The sequence below is a fragment of the Schistocerca serialis genome, chromosome 4 (assembly GCF_023864345.2).
Source record: "Schistocerca serialis cubense isolate TAMUIC-IGC-003099 chromosome 4, iqSchSeri2.2, whole genome shotgun sequence".
NCBI lineage: Eukaryota > Metazoa > Arthropoda > Insecta > Orthoptera > Acrididae > Schistocerca > Schistocerca serialis.
Genome location: NC_064641.1, coordinates 448,232,482 through 448,254,020, shown reverse-complemented (window position 1 = coordinate 448,254,020; position 21,539 = coordinate 448,232,482). Strand labels below are relative to the sequence as shown.

Sequence of the window (21,539 nt, the reverse complement as noted above, 5' to 3'; positions counted from 1 at the left end):
TCTTTACATCTACATTGGCTGGAAAATCACCTGACTTAAATCATATCTATGGGACACGTTGGAACAGCAGGTAAAATGCCGCCATCATCATACCCGCAATTTGGTGGAATTGCACGATAAAATCCTCAGTGATTGACTTAACCTGGTTGCGGCATACCTTCACAACCGTGTGGACTCAGTCCCTAACCAAATCCAGGGGTTATCAAGTCCAGGGGCGGAATTACACGGTATTAAATGATGCTTGTAATGACTTCTCTAGAGCTAATTTTTTTGTCCTGTGAGCTTATCATCAATTGAATTACAGACTGAACAGTGTAGCAGTTTACTTTGTTTGCAAGAACACCTAATTACGCATTGCCCATTGACTTATTTATACCCCCAACCTTTTCCTACGACTCCTCTCCCCCAAGCGCTAGGGTTTGTATACTTCCTATCGATGTAGGGCAATTACTGTATTCGCGGATCATATAGCTATAGGATAGCGATTTATTGCAGGTATTGTTCCTTCTACTACACATAAAATTCTACAGATATCTACTCTTTGCTAAAAGTTTCCAGAAGTTCTATATAGTTTTATTCGTTTTATTTGACTACACATAGAGTGCCATCCATCGGCCTAGAGATTCCAAGGACTATAGATCCGACACTAAAAGCACCCTTTTCTACAGCTTTCTACATGTCACCCCTTTGCGCCCCTACGACTCTGCCCCTACAGGTGCTAGAGTTGCTTACTTCTATCATAATTTTTCCATTTAGTCAGTCATGTGTATACCAATTTTAGCTGAAATTCCTTCAAGAATTACAAAGTTCCCATATTCACCCCCGCTGCTATGGGGGTCTTACATTAATGCATTTTCCCCCAGATAATGTGTTACATGTGCACCATGTTAATACAATTTCTCCAAGAATTTCAGAGTTTTTCTGGAATATATGCACTACCAACGTATCTTCGATGATTGTGCATGGTGATACGTTTGTTTTGTAAGTGACTGAATTGGAAAGCGGTACTAAAGAATCGATAAGAAAGGATCTCTACTTTAGGAGATGATAAAGTAAACTTAAATTTGTGGCCGTATGCTTAGATACGATCGTTACGTGGAATAGAGAATTGATATGAAGAAGTTAGAATTAAGGTAAAACAGGAGACAAAAGGTGCTAGTCGATAGCAGAAGTGTTATAGGACTCCAAACATCGTCCCCAAAATATCTAAGAGAATATTATGACTGCGACAGTGAGGTATTGCCTTTAGAAGAAAAAGACTATTAATAATGTTTGAGAATATCGATACGCGTGTGTTCTCAAATTCAAGCAATCACAGCAATATAAACATTTCTACGAAAGTATCTTGTTTCCGTAAGTAAGAAAAAGCTCAATAGAAAAAGCGTTTCAGTGTGTAAAACAGTCAATACCACAAGCATTCAATCGATCTGAGACACTCCTACCTCTTCCATGCAACCAAGAAAATGATTAACTCTCTTAAAAGTAAAAATCATCTTACGGTTGATAACATTTTAAGTAAGGTATATATATGTTGTATTCAGCCATATATGTAATGCATCGCTGTCACAAGATATTGTTCATATTGTGTCATTGCCAAATCGCCCTTTAAGGAAGGCATTAGGACAAATATTAATAAATGACAGATATTAATATGTGTCGACCCTTTTCACTATTATTTACTTTCTCAAACGTTTTGTAATAGGCAATGTTGTAAGTAGCAGTTGATCATTTCTACAAATTTTGAGGTTCTGGGTTAATCACAATTTAAGTTTTAGTAGGGTATCTCCACTGAACGTGCCAAGTACTATTTAATATATTACGACAAAAAAATCAGTTACTAGGAACTTTTCTGACCTGAGTAATTCATTCGAATGTAAAAATCATAACATTCCTTTCGAAAACCTTAAAGTTTATGGCCTTTGGAAACTTCATATTTAACTGGTAGGAAGCAAAAGATCATGTTGATAGCTCATGCAGTTTTTGTGGTGAATCTTCTGAGTGGGGACAAGTTACTTCTGCTGCTCCACAGCCTTCGAAATTGGAACCGTTCCCGTCCTTGTTATAAGTAAATGACCTTCCATTCTAATATTGACAAAGAACACGTAGTTATTTTTGTTGCTGATGCAAGTCTTATAAACCCAGTACAAACGCTAAAATATATGGTACAAGGCATGAAAGAGTTAGAAAAATCATTGACTAGTTCTCAGTGTATATCAGTTTATATATTTAAAATAATGTCAAATAATATAGATAAAAAAACAGATCTTTCAGTTATGTACAAGGCGAGATATATCGTCATCAGTACGAATAGAGGTCAGGAGAAAGTAATTTGTGAAATGTTTATTGTATGATTGGTTTCTCTTCTGGGTAATATGCGTTGAAGTGAACACATGCAGTCAGAGCAGATAAAATTCATAGTTACAAAACCTATCATCCGATCCAGTGTCCTGAAAGTAGCACAGGGCTCTGCAACTGAATCCGTCCAGTAAGCGAATCTAGAGTATAGAACGCTGGTCAAAAAAGTTACAAGACTAATTTTATTGCTGGCGTAGAAGTGACGTCAACGCAGTAACTGCTGTGGCAGCTTGAACTAACAACAGTAAACGATGGACACGCCATTCGACCAGTCAGCTTTGAGCAGATAATATTATGTAGTGGATGTCGGCCACAGTGTGTCAATGTTCTTTTATCACAAATCACAGTGCAACAGCGTCTCTAAACCAAGTGTTCAACACATTCTCCAGAATATTTCGAAGAAAAGTGTGCGCAAAATCTGTCCCGTAGTCCTTGGTTCACAAGTAAAAACGACGCGTGTTCGCCTGCTGCAACTTCATTGAAGTGCAAAACATGGACACTTCTTTTCCAAAAATAATCATCACTGCGAAGAGACTTGGTATTATCAATAGGAACGTACCACGAATCTACAAAGTGCAGAAATTCACGTGAAGGGGCAGCGCTTAGACGACATAGCCAGCATCAAAGCTGATTGATGCGCTAGTTGAACAACGTCCCAAAGAAGGACTTCTGTGACAGTGTGAATGTTCTGTACACTGTACTCAGGTGGGGAGGGACTATGTAGAATACCTGAAGCGTTAAAATCACCATCTTAACTTTTGTCCACTTGTTAGTAATTGACGGGCTGAGATGAGATTAAGTATCCAATTGACGCCGTCGCTGTGGGGTCATCGTTAAGCCACGAGCACGGTGAAGCGGAGGTGCAGCTAGGCCTATGACTACAACATTTGTCGTTGGTGTGTTGCAGCGGCGGCCAGCAGCGGCGCGTGTCCCTTGCGGCGGCGCTGGTTCACGACCCTGAGCTGCTCATCCTGGACGAGCCCACCGTCGGCGTGGACCCCGTCCTCAGGCAGAGGTGAGACTACCAGACTTCAGGCTCAGTTCTCATCGGCCAACACTTTGTTTTGAACCACTGAGCGGTTCGCTATACACCGTCTCCCTTCCTCAGATCTCAGAACAGGCTCACCCAACAATCACTGCCGTGGAATGTAGTGCGAATTCGCATTTTTCGTCTAAACACATACTCGCTAGATCTGTGGTCGTCAAACTCTTTTTGCTCAAGAGCCAATATTGACATTGTGGGGCGGCACCTTGGGCACAAATGTAGACTAATCTTATTATTAATTGGTAACCTACACAAATTAGTATGTTAAGAGCTCCTAATAGACTAGCTATAGGAAGTGTGCGACTAACAAGGGGAGGCCACAACGTTTGGAACGCGGATTTACTGTAAACTTCGTACACTCGTAGTAATCCATGACGACAACAAAATGTGTAAGCAGCAGCGCGTACTTCTCATGCGTTACTGAGAAAATCGCAAGATAATTTCGGTCGTCAAATATATATCTGTGCGTGGCCATTTTTACCATGAAGCGGCTGTAACCGAATGGTTGCTGGCACGGTAGCTCTGTGTGTTCGGTCAGAGCGTTAGCTACCCATTGTAATAAAAAAAAAAAAACTGGGCGAACGGATCAACGAACAAACTGAACGGGCGGCATCGGACGTCCGCCTGAGCAAATGCAACGAACAACATAGAACTTTTTTTTTTTTAAGTGGTTGGCGTTCAAATCGCTGGATCGAGTTCCGTTCGTCAGTTTTTTTTTATTTTCAACACAGTCATTTTCTTTACTATTTATATTACAATTGATATAATGGGAAAAATACGCGTGTAATCGGACGAACTTTTATTAAATTTACAATGTTATTTGGCAGTCTACTAATTTTTATTATCACAAATAATATAATATTCATAACTATCGACTAGTAAACGACCGAACCCATAAAGTGATACTGAAAATGTATGCTTGTCCATGTCTTCAAAAATGTTCGTATTTAATCGAAAGAGAACGACAAATTGCTTCTCGGAAGACGCTATTAAAACACACTCGATATTGCATAACCAATTATCAGCGTCGATTTTTAAGGAAATACTGCGTTATGCATGGTTTGCTTCCAAATTATCGTCTGAAAGAGAGGTTTGTGAAAATGTTATCGAGGTTTGTTTTTCCACGAAAACGTCAAAAGACCTTGCGTAGGCGGAAACATAGTATTCATTCAATGCAGCTGGTGCCGTTTAACTTTATGTTTTCCACGTTTTTACGAAAAATACCATCCTGCAACTTGTACTCGTAATGTCGAAAGCGACGATTAATTGTACATCTTTCGAAAGCCGTCTGTGCCGGTCAAAAATTGGAGGTAACAAGTCGTTTCGGGCTCCTTCCAGGTATAGGGGATTTCTCAAATCACGGACAAGCATACATTTTCAGTATCACTTTATGCGTCTGGTCGTTTACTAGTCGATAGTTATGAATATTACATTATTTGTGATGATAAAAATTAGTAGACTGCCAAATAACATTGTAAATGTAATAAAAGTTCATCCAATTACACGAATTTTCCCCATTGTATCAATTGTAATATAAATAGTAAAGATAATGACTGTGTTGAAAATAAAATAAATAGACGAACGGGACTCGATCCAGTGATTACGGGGCTTGAACGCTAACCACTTTTTTTTCCCCCCGATATAGTTCATTGTGTTTTAGTCTTGGCGGACGTCACAAGACATACGTTCAAGTTGATCGTTGATTCCTTCACTCACTTTTTTTTATTATTATTATTATAGAGAGCACGCAGCCCTCTGAACGAAGACGCTGAGCTACCCTCCACTCGGCTGCTTCCGCTTCATGGTTAAAATGGCCACGCACGGGTATATATTTGACGACCGAAATTATCTTGCCATTTTCTCAATAACGCTTGAGAAGTACACGCTACTGCTTACACATTTTGTTGTCCTCATGGAGTACTACGTTCCGAACGTCGTGGCCTCCCCTTGTCAGTTGGCCACTGGCGCCCAAGTGCTGATCCTTTAAAGTCGGCACCATTTGGGATACTTCGAGTGGACTGTCATCTGTTTCAAATTGCTGACATCCTCAGTGGCCCCAAAGTTGTGACGCTATAATTGCCCGACAAGTGTTGTGATGGCTGTGTAAGCGGATGACGATTTTCTTTTTTTGAGTCATCAGTCTTCTGACTGGTTTTATGTGGGCTGCCACGAAGTCCTTTCCTGTGACAACTCTACACTTCATAGTAGCACTCGCAACCTACGTCCTCAATTATTTGCTCTAGTAGTATGGAAGTCACTCCCCGACGTCGTAACAGATGATCCATCATCCTGTCCCTTCACCTTGTCAATGTTTTCCAAATATTCCTTTCTTCTCCGATTCTGCACAGAACCTCCCCATTCCTTACCTTATCAGCCCACCTAATTTTCAACATTAGTCTGCAGCACCACATCTCAAATGCTTCGATTCTCTTCTGTTCCGGTTTTCCCAGAATCCATGTTTCATTACCATACAATACTGTGCTCCAAACGTACATTCTCAGAAATTTCTTCCACGAATTAAGGCCTTTGTTTGATACTAGCAGACTTCTCTTGGGCAGGAATACCCATTCTGTCAGTGCTAGTCTGCTTTTTATGTCATCCTTGCTCCTTCCATCATTGGCTATTTTGCTGCCTAGGTAGTAGAACTCCTTAACTTCTCCTACTTCATGACCATCAGTCCTGATGTTAAGTTTCTCGATGTTCTCATTTCTGTTACTTCTCATTATTTTCGTCTGTCTTCGATTTACTCTCAGTCCATATTCTTTACTCACTGGACTGTTCATTCCATTCAGCAGATCACGTAATTCTTCTTCACTTTCACTGAGGATAGCAATGTCATCAGCGAATCTTCACCTTGAATTTTAATTCCGCTCCTGAAGCTTTCTTTTATTCCTATCATTGTTTCTTCGATGTACAAATTGAACAGTTGGAGCGAAAGACTATGCCCTTGTCGTATACCCTTTTTAATCCTCGCACTTCGTTCTTGATCGTCCACTCTTATGATTCCCTCTTGGCTCTGTGCATATTGTACATTACCCGTCTCTCCCTATAGCTTTACCCACTATTAATAAATAACAATAATTGTACTTATATTTAAATGGATTAACCATATGACACGCAATCACAAATGTTTACTAAATATTTTGAATGTCATTTATCTTCTACTCACTGTGTTATATTACAACGTCAATTTAATTTCGTATTCATTGCTACAAATATGTACCGCATCTCAAGATGTGCATTCTTCACAAATCCCTATTACTTCCGCCTGGAATATATACCATAGCAGCTGATCGGTAAGAGTCGCGCACTGTCTCTGTAACTACTTTTGTTAGGTACTGAGCTGGAAAATTACACTCTTAGGGAGATCTTAACGTTAACTGGCGTTTTCGAATTCGGCTGTTAGCTGAGAGATGCATGTTACTATAAAACACGACTGAGAACCGCGCGCCGCACGAATGCGTGATTCGCCACAGTTCGACTACCATTGCGCTAGATGAATGTCCAGTTTAGTGCCAGTAGAGACTATTGGATAAAAGCGGTCGTCAGCCGGATGACTGGTTTGCATACCGCATCGTCGTACTAGGGAGGTGAAGTGCCCGACCAGAGAATCAGTTCATCGACCAATCAGTTAAACGAAGATGTACAGTGTTTCCAGGATGTCTCAGTACTCTAACAAGGAAGCGTCACAATCTTGATCTCATGAAAACAGTAAATTATCAGCCCAAGAAACCCGGCCCCGCGAGAAAATTTTGGCTGTAATTCTGATAGTACGCAATTACGACCTTCTGAAAGTACAGTTTTGAAACTTCCGCGCTCACCGGTTGTTTGTCATCGCTACGCCCCACGGCAGCCGCGTAATGTCCGAGTGCGAAGTACAGGGTGACGCAGAAATGCGGTTAACATTTGAAAATTCATTACTTCATGGCACAATGTCGGTAGAGATGCTTCAAATAACATGTGGTTTTATTGAAACCAAAAATAGTGCATATAATGACCGACAGATGGTGCTTCATATGATACAAAAGCAATAATTTGCAAACGCAATATTCTTTATAACAAATGCTCAACATGACAGCTGTCATTCATCAATACTTCCAGTCGAGGGACAATGTTGTCAAGAGCACTGTCTAGCATATTAGTAGGTACAGTGAGAAACTACCATCGGATGTTGTCTTTTAGCATTCCTAATGAGGTCGGGCCATCGCGTTAGACTTCTGGTAACCCTACAACCACTACTCACATGGGTGGAGGTCTGGAGATCTGGCAGACCAGGGGCGCTAAGACATTTCGATTTGTCTGCAGAGTAGATTCGCAACGACTTTCTACGCAACAGGTCTACCTACTTTACACAGCATTTACGTGTTCCGACCGTTGGTACAGTTTTTCTCAGTCTTGGATTCATCGGGCAACAATATAGAGGTTATGGCCAAACTGAGTAAATTTGTTTATAACGCAATTATGCTGTCTTGCTGAGAAAAGAAAGAGGCCACAACTTATAAGGCGGACGAAGGACTGGCTTCTAAACCGTGTGTCACTCTCAAACGTTAATCTTTTAAAGGAGCTAAAATTTGAAAAAGCTGATTGGTTCAACTCTTTAAGAATGGACAAAGAAACATTTTTATTGCTTTTGAAACATGTCGCACCATACATACAGACACATGATATCGTAATGAGAAAATCAGTACGTGCTTACGAGAGACTTTTAGTGTCACTGAGGCTTCTAGCTGTTGGCAGCAGCTATGCTGATCTTAAATTTTCTGCTATGATGTTATCATCATCATTAAGTCACATTATTCCAGAAACATGTGGTGCTTTATATGCAGTATTAAGGCAACAATATTTGAAGGCGAGAACGGAAGTTAATCACAACTCTTTATTTTTTTATTTTAATATTTTTAGTGTGATTAAGTTTCTTATTCTTGTACAGTCACACATTTATTAAACAAATTTATTTACAAATTCATAACATGGAATGTAGGCGTATTAAAATGTGAGACATATATTACATAGTCTCATTTGGATCGAATGTTTCGAAATGCGGTACAGAACTCCCATGTCCGGGATTTTTACTGTTTCTGTAAAGATTTTGCAATTGTGCCTTATTGAAAACTTCGCTGATAAGCATTTCGGCGAAGACTTTGCATTGGTTCCAATTGTCTAACCTTATCAGCATACACTGTCGCCATAGCATCTGCAACATCTTCTCTCTCCAGTGTATTTAATTTGCTGCACACTATCGACAGAGGGTTTTTTTACTTTTTGTTTTTACACATACATTTTGGTGTATGTGTATCTATGGCCAACAATGACGCTTGTCCATTATCCTAAACACTATCTTGTGACAGAAACTCTCAGTTCGTCAGGCTCGTTAACTGTTTAGTAGTTTAGGTGATGAACATCTTCCATATGCTACGATAGAGAGTCTATTTTTATATCAACTGAAACAATGCGAAATACAAAATTTGTCAACATTAATTTTTTTTTAAATTATATGCGGTTTCAAGGAATAAGTGTGGTAGTAGGAAACATATTCTATTAGGATTTTTGGGTGTCAACTATGTCTCTATTTTCATTTTTAGTTTACAAACTCTTAGGATGACTGGAGACACATCGCTAAGGAGTTTGAAGTAAAATGAAATTTCCCACATGCTCTGGTGGCCATAGATGGAAACGATGTCTCGATTTTTCCTCCAGCAAATAGCGGATCATTCTTTTATATCTACAAAGGATATGACAGCTTAGTTTTGTTGGCTGTAGTTAACGCTAACTACGAATTCATAATGGTTGATTTTGGAGTCAGTGGTCGTATTTCTGACGGAAGTGTTCTGGAATGTACGGAGCTCTACAGAAGGCTAAAGAATGATATTCTGACAATTCCCAAACCTGAAACTAGTGACGATCTACCGTTTGTTTTCATCGGAGATAAGGCGGTTTCGTTGCAAACGAATTTTATAAAAGCTTTCATCCAGAACAATGTAACAGAAGACAGGCAAGTTTTCAACTACTATTTATCAAAGACTCGCGGAGTTGTGGAAAACGCATTTGGGATTTTATCTACAAGATTTAGGATTTTCCTTTACTTCTGCATACACCAGAAGATCTGGAAGAATTTATATCCCAGGATACAAGTCGGCTAATGGGATTACAGATACGGCACACTGTTCATTAGAACCTAAGTCAGTTCGAGAAAAATTCGTTGAATATTTCGCAGCCAAAAACACTACAGAATGATTTAAGTACTGACAATACCTTTGAAATGTGGTGTATTTTATGTACTGATGTGCGTTTTTATCTGTATAACTGTTTATATGTATGCAAATACGTCACATTGAATAAAATGAGTATATTTATTTCCATTTTCAAATGGTTCAGATGGCTCTGAGCACTATGGGACTTAACTTCTGAGGTCATCAGTCCCCTAGAACTTAGAACTACTTAAACCCAACCAACCTAAGGACATCACACACATCCATGCCCGAGGCAGGATTCGAACCTGCGACCGTAGCGTATTTCCATTTCCCATACAGATCGCAATGATCAGTAAAGTTCTATAAATTCTGTTACAAACTCTCTGGAATAAATCCGCGAGCTTGAGAATCTCTAGTAACATCACTCATACTGAATTCTGTTTATCACAATACCGACCCAACAAGGACGCACAATGAACTGAGCGATTAGTCTGAGATAGCATTTAACGCTCAGTCTTGTCTGTGTGTCGTCTGCGTGAATTCAAATCCTGCCAGACTCTGCGTAGGGCGGACCCGACCAACAGCGCAGACAAATTTACAGGCAGCGACTTGTCTGCGCAAACAGTCTGTACAGATAGATCTGAGTACATGTCGGAGCGGCTGAAGGGGACCTTAAGCATGATAGCAGTAGCGGCTCAGCACGCGATCCTCATCAAACGAAGTGCGCAAGATATCTTTCACACGCGTATCAATATGGAGTGGAGCGCCATCCAGCAAAAAGTCGTACCTTCAGGCAGGTATTCATCTGCCAGGCTAGGGACGACGCGATTCTGTAACATATCGGCGTACCTCTCACCTGTCACGCTGACAGTTTGAAAATCAGCATTTCTTCGAAGAAGAAGCGTCCGTTCCACACCACACCGTGACTTTCCTGTCATGCAGTGGGGATTCCACGACAGTTCTAAGAGTTTCGGTAGCCCAAATTCTGCGGTTGAGGATGCTGACGGACCCTCGGAGTGTGAAATGTTGGTCCACAACACGTTAGACAACCAATTTTTTGAAATGTCCATACGACAAATTCTATCCGCGTCACAAAACCGGTGGCTAACAGTTCATGACGACGCTGGATTTTGTACCGGTTGGAGGGTACGTTGTCGAGCGCCATCTGTTGGCCAGTTTTTACACTCGTTTTCGTTTTCAATATAATCTCGTGTCCTTTCAGGCAATGTGGCGATTTTTTTTTTTACCTCTCTACGTACATTATACCGTGAAATGGTGCATTTTCAAATGTTAACGAACTTTCGAGACGCTATGTTTACACAGTGCAGAGAGTACTAAGTCTAGTAATGTTCTTCGTTCACTGTGATAAGGTACCGCACTCGGGTTCTAACCTGTAGCTGGTGCCAGAGATTTCTCTACTTTGAACGTTTTAATGTTATGATTCTCAAATGCCGTGTAAATGAATGAAACGAAATTGGTGTGTCATTAAAAAGTGGGATAGCGCTATTAACTATTAACATCTGTGTTCTGTGTTTTTTATGCTGGCGCTGTTAAAGTGAAATACATTTGCAGGAGATGCGCTACTTTTCAGCGCGCTTGGCAGTATTAAATTATAAATCGAAACTCATTAACTTCATATGATAATAATTCTTCAGTTTTGAAATTTGATACTACAGGAGAATGCTGAAGATTAGATTAGATCGAATAACTTATAAGGAGGTAGTGAATCGAACTGAGGAGAAAAAACCTTACGGCATAGCATTATCAAAAGAGGGATCGGGTGGTACGACACATCCTGAGGAATCAAGGGATTATCAATTTGGTACTGGACGGAAGTGTGGCGGGGAAAAATTGTAGAGGAAGAACTAGGCATGAGTGTAGTAAGCGGGTCCAAAATAGATAAAATTTTCTGCTTCCCAGATGAACTTTTGGAACAGACTACAGTATCTGCCGATCTAAATATGTGGTATGTATCCCCATTACATAACCTCTCCACTTCCTTCTGAATATCGCCCAGATGTGTTTTAAGACTATTGAAACCTTTTGCAACAATATGTTGTAACTGTGGCATCCATTAGAGACGGATTAGACATCTCTCAACTGCACATAATGAGCAACTGTACTCCCTCTTTCTAAATGTTGGCTGCAGATTCTATGAGTATTGATGTTCATGCACATTGTTCTCGTAGTGAATGCAGACAAATTGAGGGTGCAAGTGCTGTTGGATTCTTCTTTGAATGGCACCAAAGACAAATGCATGCTTGCCACTATTTATCAGTGATAGTGACATTGTTCAACTACTGTTTCAGCATTTGGGATCACCTGGTGAGCATCACCAAAGAAGGCAACAGGACAGTCATCATCACCACTCACTACATCGACGAGACGCGTCAAGCCGGCATGGTGAGTCTGGTAACCTATTGCTGCCAACAACTGAAATCTACAGTGTTATCATCCTGCAATGTAGGATACCTAGCCTTCAGGCTTGCTTAAGAACGAATTGGTGTCATGTAGTTAAGAATGACAATTAGTAAACATAAAATTGAATGGAGCAATCATTGTGAAATTTGGCTGATGGTTGGAAGAATCTCTGTTTATATCAGAACTAGCTAGATGCATATGCACAGGTCAAGTAGGGTTTGCTTTCTGCCTGTGAAAATTAGTAGTTTTATGTGCTTCTGGGACCAGTGTTTGAGGGTCAACAACCAACCTTTCCTGTTGGATTTTGTGTAGACAAAAAAGATGGAACACTCCAATATCGTTTCATGTACAAAATATATACAACAGATACATAAATTTCTTAATGTCACTTGACATAATATATAAACTAAAATCACTTTAATTTCACCAGTTTCTTTAAGTTAACAGTGTATCTCCCCTTTGTTAACTTCAGGAAAGCTGAAGACCTGTGCTCCGTAAATTTTGAAACATTGCACTATTGCCAAGACTAGGACTGAGGCATCCCCTGGAGTAGATGAGGGATTTCGACTCATCTAATATTTTCATTTTTCTTTTTATATGTTAATGTATATGTGTGGAATAATAAAGCGAGGCAGCAAAGAGGGCTACTTAAAAAAATATAAGTTTATGTCATTCACGAAACGAAGATCATCAACTGTAAAGTGTGATTGTTAGCCGGAGAAAGCATCAGAAAAAGTGTACTGAAAAGTCAGTGGTATAGAAGCCAGGCAGACAAAGGCAATCTTTTCTTGTATATCCATCTTCTGGTGAATATTGGGACAACAGCTGTTTTTTGTACTTTATCTCACATGAAATAATGAGAACAGCTGTATTTACTGGTTTCATTCATATGCAACCTGTATTTGTGTTACAACATACCCTCCTCATACTCCTTTACTGCTCTGTGTGATCACATTAGCGTTGGGAATTATCACAATACTTTTAATTGCAGGTCCAAAAAATTTCAGCATACACAAAATTTCTTATCGTCTGTGGTGCATGTGGTGGCAGTGCCCTGTAACAAGTCGTGTTGTTGGTTGGTCATATCCCAGGATGTGATAAGTAGTGTAACAAATCAAACATGATCTTCCAAAATGGCTGAGGTACTAACGTGTGAGTTCAGTTTTGTGAGATTCATACAAAATTTGTTATGTAGTGCTTGGTGTCAGGTGTTGTTCGATTTTGAGATTCACAGTTGTATCATGAGGAGGTCTCAAGACATCAAGCTGCCATTGATCTGTGAAAGATAATCAGTGACAGTGTCCACGTCTTTCATGTGGTGCATATTGCTCATACAACTGTGTGATGTAATCCAGGTGGTGGAAACATCTGGAACAGAAGTCTTTTAATGGGTTATGGATTGAGTCTGTTAGTGGTCAGTGATATGCATAGATGACAAAGTGGTCTACCTACCATGTCATCCTTAAACTGAAGAATTGCCTTATAGACCTCAAGGAGTTTGCACTCATAGGTAGAGTGTTTGCTGTACAGCCACCACTTCCTGTTTCAGGACTGTAGCAATCATGAAATCACTTGCGTCCACCACTGTAGTTAACTGTGTGTGGGAAGTGAGAGTACCATGGTTGTCGCCTAGATAGTCTCTGAGCTGGGTGAAGGCTTCCTGCAGGTTAGTTGTCCACTTCAGTTTCTGTTTACTGTTGATATTTTTCCCTTTTAGGACCTCTATGAGCAGGGTCTGAATAGTGGCTGCCTGCAGGAGGTGGCGCCAGTAGAAGTTGAGCATTGCTAGAAATTGACATTATTCCTGGTAGTCTTGTAGGGGTAGTAGTTGCGGAATGAGATCCATTTGTTGTGATGTAGGGCAGATACCCACAATATTGACAGTAAGGCAGAAAAAGTTGTTGGAGTTAGCATTTTTCATCGTTAATTATGATGCCATTTGCTGTAAGTACACTTGTTTGAGACAAGAGTCATGCATGTCATTATCCCAGGAAAAACGGAAGTCATCAACTTCTGGAAAACATTAAGAACCCCTATATTTCTCAGAACGCAAAGGGACATCAGATTTTTTCAAAGGGAATGAATGACATGCTACTGGTATAGATAAAGGAACAATATTTATTTAAAGAAAATACATTGCCTAGTAATAATAGTGTAGAGCACTCAAGTGCAGTAAGAGAACCACACAATACAAGAATAAACAAATATTGCTGCCTGGCAGATGCAAATTCACAAAGAGAGAAATACAGTGAGTTTGAGGAAAAGAACTAATGACACATACATTCAGAGAATCAGATCCTAGAATAAGAATTCAGGGGAAGGTACGTATAAGTAGGAACAGTGCAAGAAGGCTAAGAAAGCCCAACTGGGTTGTTGCTTTGATTAAACTGTTAATCCTTTTCCGATGGTGATATTCTCTGTTGTCAATCTTAAGCAATGCCCCTAGCTGGCATGGCATCTTACATTTCTCGTACTGTAGGAGTCACTAGTGCAGGGCTGTATAGACTTCCTAGTACTGCAGGTGTAATCCTCATTATGACTTTGCAAGGGCAAAAAGAAAAGAAGAAGACTACATAATTAGTTCATATCAGCTTCATAAATATTCATTTTATTTGACAAGTATAATTACAATAATGTATTTTTACAGAAACATTATCTCCTTTCCCACAGGTAGAAAAAAATTAGAATGAACATGGGGGGTTGAACCATTTTCAGAATGTGGTCTGTGCACCCTGCACCAGCAGACTGCCTAAACATCCCTCAACATCCCTCAGAGATAAGGTATTGTGGTTACCTTATGAAGGGCTGGTTTCCTATTGTGCTCATGATGGGCAGCTGATGTTGTTCAAATGTGTGTGAAATCTTATGGGACTTAACTGCTAAGGTCATCAGTCCCTGATCTTACACACTACTTAACCTAAATTATCCTAAGGACAAACACACACACACCCATGCCCAAGGGAGGACTCGAACCTCCGCCGGGACAAGCCGCACAGTCTATGACTGCACCGCCATAGACCGCTCGGCTAATCTCACTTGGCTGATGTTGGAAGACATTGCTAGTGACTGCAGAACAGCAGAAGAGGCACACCTCACAGAACTTCTGTTATGGTGTGTGTGTGTGTGTGTGTGTGTGTGTGTGTGTGTGTGTGTGTGTGTGTGTATGCCAGTGTTGTATGGGATCAGTTCAGTACAATAACATTGACTAACATGGAGACATGCCACAATGGCAGACATAAACTATTGTGTTGAATGTGTCCACGAACACGCCGTAAAGGATGCTGCCCTGTTTGTTTCAAACCTGGCAGAAACTGCTGCTGTCAATGAATGCAGGCCCATCTCAATCATATCCCGAGTGAGCAGTTGTGAAGGGAACTGCATGCAGTGGACATTTGGGATTGGGTACCTCATTAAAAGCCATTGTTTACGTGAAACTGCGCATATTCAATAGGAAACAACAACAAAACTGGGCATAGCTGACTCAAGAAATGTAGTGAGGTCAGACAAGTCACAATTTTGTCTGTTTTCAAATGACACAAGGTGTCAAGTACATCAAAACCCCAATGAAGCTTTGAAACTACTGACTATGGAGGGTGCAATTCAGGCTGGAAATGATTCTATGATATTTTAGGTGTGTTTTTCATAGCATGATTTGGGCCCACTCATTCAGATACCATTAGCATGGACTCAAATGTTTATTTGAACACTATCAGTGACCATTTGTCACCCAATCCTCTCCATCTTCAAGAAAACTGTGCTACGGAAATCTATGACAGACAACAGCCACATCCATAGGCCTATATATTTCCGGTTTGATTAACACTCAAGGCCCCATATCACACCTCTACTGACTCACTAAATCATCCAATCTTAATCCCACAAGAATGGCTGGGACTATTTGGAACAGTTGAAGAAATTTAACAGTCACCATCTATGCAGTCTGGTAGTGCTATGGGATCTAATCATTAATGAGTGGCTTCATCTGGATATGGTGTACCTGGAGAAACTGTTGGACTCTCTTCACTGACTGAAAGGCCACAATATATGCGGTACCAGCATCATAAGTACCCAATCAGTTCATCTTCAATTTGAAGCCATTATGAAGGCTAAAAGTGGCGTTGTACACTGTATTACCTTAATGTCTCCTGTGAATGACTAATTTTTTGTTCAGTGTGCTTACCTAGACATGTGTGTGAGTGATACCTGCTTCCAGCAGCAGTACAACTGCTGGTAGATGAGGACTGCAGTAAGTGAGCAAGTATATATTGGCTTACATGAGAATAGAACTTCGGATCAGAAAATTGCAATCTAGTTATACAGTATTTCAAGCATTTGTTGAAACAAGAAAGAAGCTACTCTAATGACCTGTATGAAACCAGAAGGTCAAATCATATTACCTCAGTTGTTTCAGATATTTAATAGTTATAGGAGCTTGAAGATCTACTCTGGGGGTACATATGATGCTGGTGCCGTATACATTGTGTCTTTTCCAGACAGTGAAATTTCACTTTCTTGAACTAGCTGAAAACTTCCACATCATTTCCGGGAAATGTCATTTCTTGCATGCTAGACATTGGTACTACTTTCTGTACATCAGTCTGTGCCATTGATCAGAAACTGGCAGCATCCAGACTGTGTGCTTACAGCCTAATGTATAGAACATCATTAAAACCATAATAAAAGGCCTACAAATGGATTAGTGATGTAACAAAAGTTGTAACTGAAAAGCAATATATATTTTCCAGTTATCAATGCTATTTCAGTACTACTGTAGATAAGTGTCAGTTGGATGTACAGTGGTGCTGAGAGAAGAAGGTAGATTTGTCTGCCATATAGTATTCCTGGCATTGTAATATAACTGTTGGATTTTTCTTGAGACCATCATTGAAGGAAAAGAGGTTAGAGTCTTACATACCATCAACATCAAGGTCTTTAGAAGTGGAAAACTAGTTCAACTGAACAACAGCAGCAAAAGAATTCAGGAGAGGATTTTCTTAAGTCCCTTGTCATAATTGAGCTAAATCTTACTTGGGCGGCTAGCTATACTTCTCCTTGTGAGTGTGAGTTAAACTGTCTACCCATCTTACCTACTGCACTCTTCACAAAGTGGATTACTACAGGTAGTAACTTAAAAGACTCTTGTGGTGTACTAAAATGCAATAAACATCTTGTATCAACATAACCTCTTATGAGACAGAAATCTAGTATAGTGTCTCACCTAAGTACAATATATGTGTAAGGTTATGTGAACTGTTTCCACTGTGATGAGACACTACCATTATAAGCACAGTCCTCAGGTTTTTCACCAATATGACCTATGTGATGTCAATCCAAATGACAGTTCTGACTTTTTCAGTACCTAGAATGTCGAGAACTAATTCAGCATATGTGAAACAGTTTGCCATGGTCAAAGATGAATTGGCTGTACATCTCTCCTCCATACCATATCACCTCATGATTCCAGATTTGAAATAGTGTGACAACCAATGGCATGCAGCCATGGGACCAGCACTGCTCAGACCATTTATTTAAAATAATTTTGCTATTTCACTTGTCACATACCTTTATGTATCCTATGCCTTCTGGTCATGTACTTTAATGTTCATAAGTATTACAGTAACTAGTTTATTAGAAGTTTCATTTGTTCTACCTTAGCACTGTACTTCCTACTTTGAATTTTTTTTTTCTAGATTGGTTTGATGCGTGCTGGAAAATTCTTGGCAGAGGAATCTCCAGAAGACTTGCTTCGTAACCATGGTTGTGACTCTTTGGAAGATGTCTTCCTAAAACTGAGCAAGATACAAAACCGGGGGAAGAGAAGAAGATCAAGTTTCATGCAGGAGATCATGGCAACAGTACCTCCACCAGAAGTAAGTGACTTTTTTTATACAGGTACTTTCTTTCATCACTCTCTAGCTTATTTGTTTGTCTGAAACTGTAAGTGAAATGATTATGTTCTTAGTGGCACACACTAACTGAAGTCAGTTTAAGCACCTCTAACTTCACACTGGACTGTGTAATTGAAATGTTAACAGCAATGAGTGGATTTTTATATAACAGGATTTTATCACATGTGGTTTCATATGTTGCCAAGGCTGTTTTGATTACACTGCAGAAGTTTCACTGGGAATCCCTTACACATCCTCCAGACAACCCTAATCTCTTCCCATGTGATTTTCCATATCTTTTGAGCCATAAAGCCAGAGATTTGTGACTGTAGATTTGCTTCAGACAAAGAGGTGTACACCTGGTTACATTTATGGTTCAATAGGTAACTGCAAACATTTTTCCATGAAGCCATTGACCATTTTGTCTCACAGTGAAATAAATGTATAAATGGTTATGGAGACTTTTGAAATAATAAAAGTTTACTTCTTTCTTTCCCATCTGTCCCATTTTCAGTTGACTGCTGCTTGTAATTGGTAAACAGACATGACATAGTTCACTTATGCCATGTTCTGCAGAATACATTCTTGGTAGGCTCCTATAAACAGAAGACAGAGGCCACAGTTTAAGTTCAATGTAGAAGACAATTTTCATAAGTCTCAGAGATACACTGAAGTAAATTATGTGTTATCTGTGGCTCACCGGTGGTAAAAAAATAGTGTCAATTTACATAACTGTGATATGATATTATGCTTATAGTTGACTCACAGACAGAGAAGAGTGCATACAAACCAAAGTTTTAGAATATGATCCGTATCAAGCACAAAGTTACAATTAGAAAGTTTTTATTTCATTTCACTACAGAATGAAAGTTTCACTCTTTCACCTTGTTTTGCTATTTCAGCTCCTTATGAAACAAGTTGCAAAGTCGAAGCTCAAAACCTGATGTGAGGATTTGTATCATGCTTTGATTGTTCTTGACTTTTTCTCACACATAGCTTCTAAATAGATACTGATGTGTAAGCAGGGTCCTGAAAATGAAATTATTGAATATGTCATTTCATTGGGAAAATGCCATCTACTATTAAGGCTTAAATTTTTGGATTAAGTGTAACAGAAAAATTTAAAACATTTATAGTACCTATCTGTTAAAAGACTTCATTAAAAACAATAAATATTTTTTCAACATTTTGAAATACAAAGTAACCAACTAGATTATAAATTTTGGAAAAGGCGGACAAAAGTACCTCCCTCAGTATTGTGAAGGTTAATATATTGGCTGAGTATGTCTTTGATTTTAAATTGTACTTTGTCTAAAATGATAAATTAGTTTTTAGATAGGTCTAGACATCAGCTTCTTTTAACATTCTTTTTTGCAATTTGTATTTCTATTTATCCAGGAGCCTGTCTCATATGACCTCAACTCAGAAATTAGTGGAGAATTTGGTGACAACATTAGCCTCTCCAATAAGGAAGCTGAAATTTCTGTAAGTATCTGAAAAAGCATAGTAACATGTTTGTTTTTTAAGCATATATAGTTAAACGACCAAAAACTTTTATGCTAAATGTTTCAAATATTCATGACTTGTTTAACAAAGTACCATTTTTAAAGTAATTCTCGCTGGATTTTGAAGGTGATATTCTAATTTGATCACAAACTGTACTGGTAGAAGAAAAAAATCATATGTAGACAAGTCACTGGTAATGGTATTTGCATTTTAAGGTCTCAAGCTGTAGCAAGCTGCTGTGAAAGAGTTTGCAACACACACTGTGTCATGCTGTCGCCATAAAAGAGTGCTTTTAGGTGTCTGTGTGGTTATGTGTGTGAATGCTTGCAGTATTGCTGGAATATTAACTAATGCTCAAAAGCTAGTGTCAGTGCTGGTTTCTGTTACATGTTACTGTGTTCCATGCATTGATCTGCTAAATGTGAGTTATTTTATGTAGTGCTCCTTCCAGGAATTTCCACTATTGTTCAATATACACTTCATTTATTCCCCATTTGTAATTACTGAAAATATTTCACATACCAATGAAAAATTTTCAGCAATGTGCAGCATTCTTACTGCAAAGCTGAAGCTCTACAAAATATATTATTTTGTGGTAGATTTTTGAACAGTTATGATCCTTTTTTGGAGTGATAATTTCTCACTCTGATATTGTGTTTTATACACCTCTGTATGAAGACTTTTCAGGAATGTGAGATATGTGGACAATAAGTTTGTATACTAAGTAGTTAGTACAAGCTCCTGTAATCTACATTAACTTTCAGATAGTGTAAGCAATAGTTCAGAGTATGTTATAGCAGTCAAAGATTCTTAGTGAAAGTGTTTAAAAGTGGTTAACATATAGGTAATATATAAGTATAAATTCTGGTTTGAGTGGCTTGCACAATGAATCTGGAAGCCAGTGAGTGAAGTCAACAACGAATTTTGCTGCTAATAACAGAGTATACAGAAAGATCGCATGCATACAAAACAATTATTCACTTAATTATAACTGAGGATGTCTAGAGTGACAAAGTTATTCCTCTCTATGGGAGGGCTCAACTTGTATCACTGACAAAGACTCTTATTTTTGTCATATTTCACACTGTTGATGGTGAGGTCCCCATTGTCCATGACGAGCCATGTCATGTGTGACTGCAAGGCGGGACATGAGTTGACCGTTTCTCAGTAAAGGAGCAACAGTCCTGGTGTTTCTGTAGCCTGGTGTTTTTGATTAAGGTATGGAGGAGCTTGTCAGATACAACTATTTATTTATTTATGTATTTCATGTTCCGTAGGTCCCGTATTGTGAGCACGTCACATGAGATGTGGAACGAGTCAAACATACAAGACAACAAACATACAAAAAGATACAAAACAGTCTTCATTAAATATATAAAAAATTTCTACATGACTGCATAAAGTTAATACAAAGTTTAGAGGAAAAACAGATATTGTACATATAACAGCAGATTTCTTTGAGTTTTAATACAAAATTTCATGTTTTAATTTGGAGAAAAATTGCAAGCACATTTCTTTGTTAACAAGATGGATAATTCTATCTAAATGCTATTTCCCTTTTTGCATCATAAAACTCTTCTAATGTATAAACAGATATTTAACAAATATTCCTTTAGTTTTGCTTTAAAAAGACATTCATTTTCTCTTAAACATTTTATCTGGTCAGGGAGATGGTTAAAATTTTTTGTTTCTGACCATTTGACACCTCTCTGAACAACTGTCAGGTTCTTAAGTTCACAATGAGGATTTTCTTTCCCTCTTGTATTATATTTGTGATAGTTCTTATTTGATGGAAATTGTGCAGGGTTCTTAATTACAAAACACATCAGCGAATATATGTACTGCGATACAGTGGTCATTATTTGCAGCTTTTTGAAAAGGTTACGGCATGATGTCCTAGGGGGTACTTTGCACATAATTCTAATAGCCCTTTTCTGGGCCACAAAAATTTTCTTTGCCAAAGCTAAATTTCCCCAGAAGATAATTCCGTAACACATAACGGAGTGAAAATACCCATAGTATGCGGACTTCATAGTGGTTAAATCTCCAATGGAAGACATCTTTCTGATAGCATACATAGCCGAGCTCAATTTTTTTAGGGTCTGTTGTATATGGAAGGACCAGTTCATTTTG

The 21,539-nt window shown here is 38.9% G+C and overlaps 1 protein-coding gene across 2 annotated transcripts in view; it reads left to right on the top strand.

Annotated features, from left to right (window-relative positions):
• The window catches only part of LOC126475084 (ABC transporter G family member 23), a 380,919-nt gene that overhangs the window by 272,785 nt on the left and 86,595 nt on the right, over positions 1-21,539 (top strand). For both annotated transcript variants that reach the window (XM_050102651.1, XM_050102650.1), the window contains 4 exons: positions 3,263-3,370; positions 11,901-11,994; positions 17,703-17,882; positions 19,299-19,385. In XM_050102651.1, coding sequence (XP_049958608.1) covers positions 3,263-3,370; positions 11,901-11,994; positions 17,703-17,882; positions 19,299-19,385 — 469 coding nt within the window. The remainder of the gene's footprint in view (positions 1-3,262; positions 3,371-11,900; positions 11,995-17,702; positions 17,883-19,298; positions 19,386-21,539) is intronic.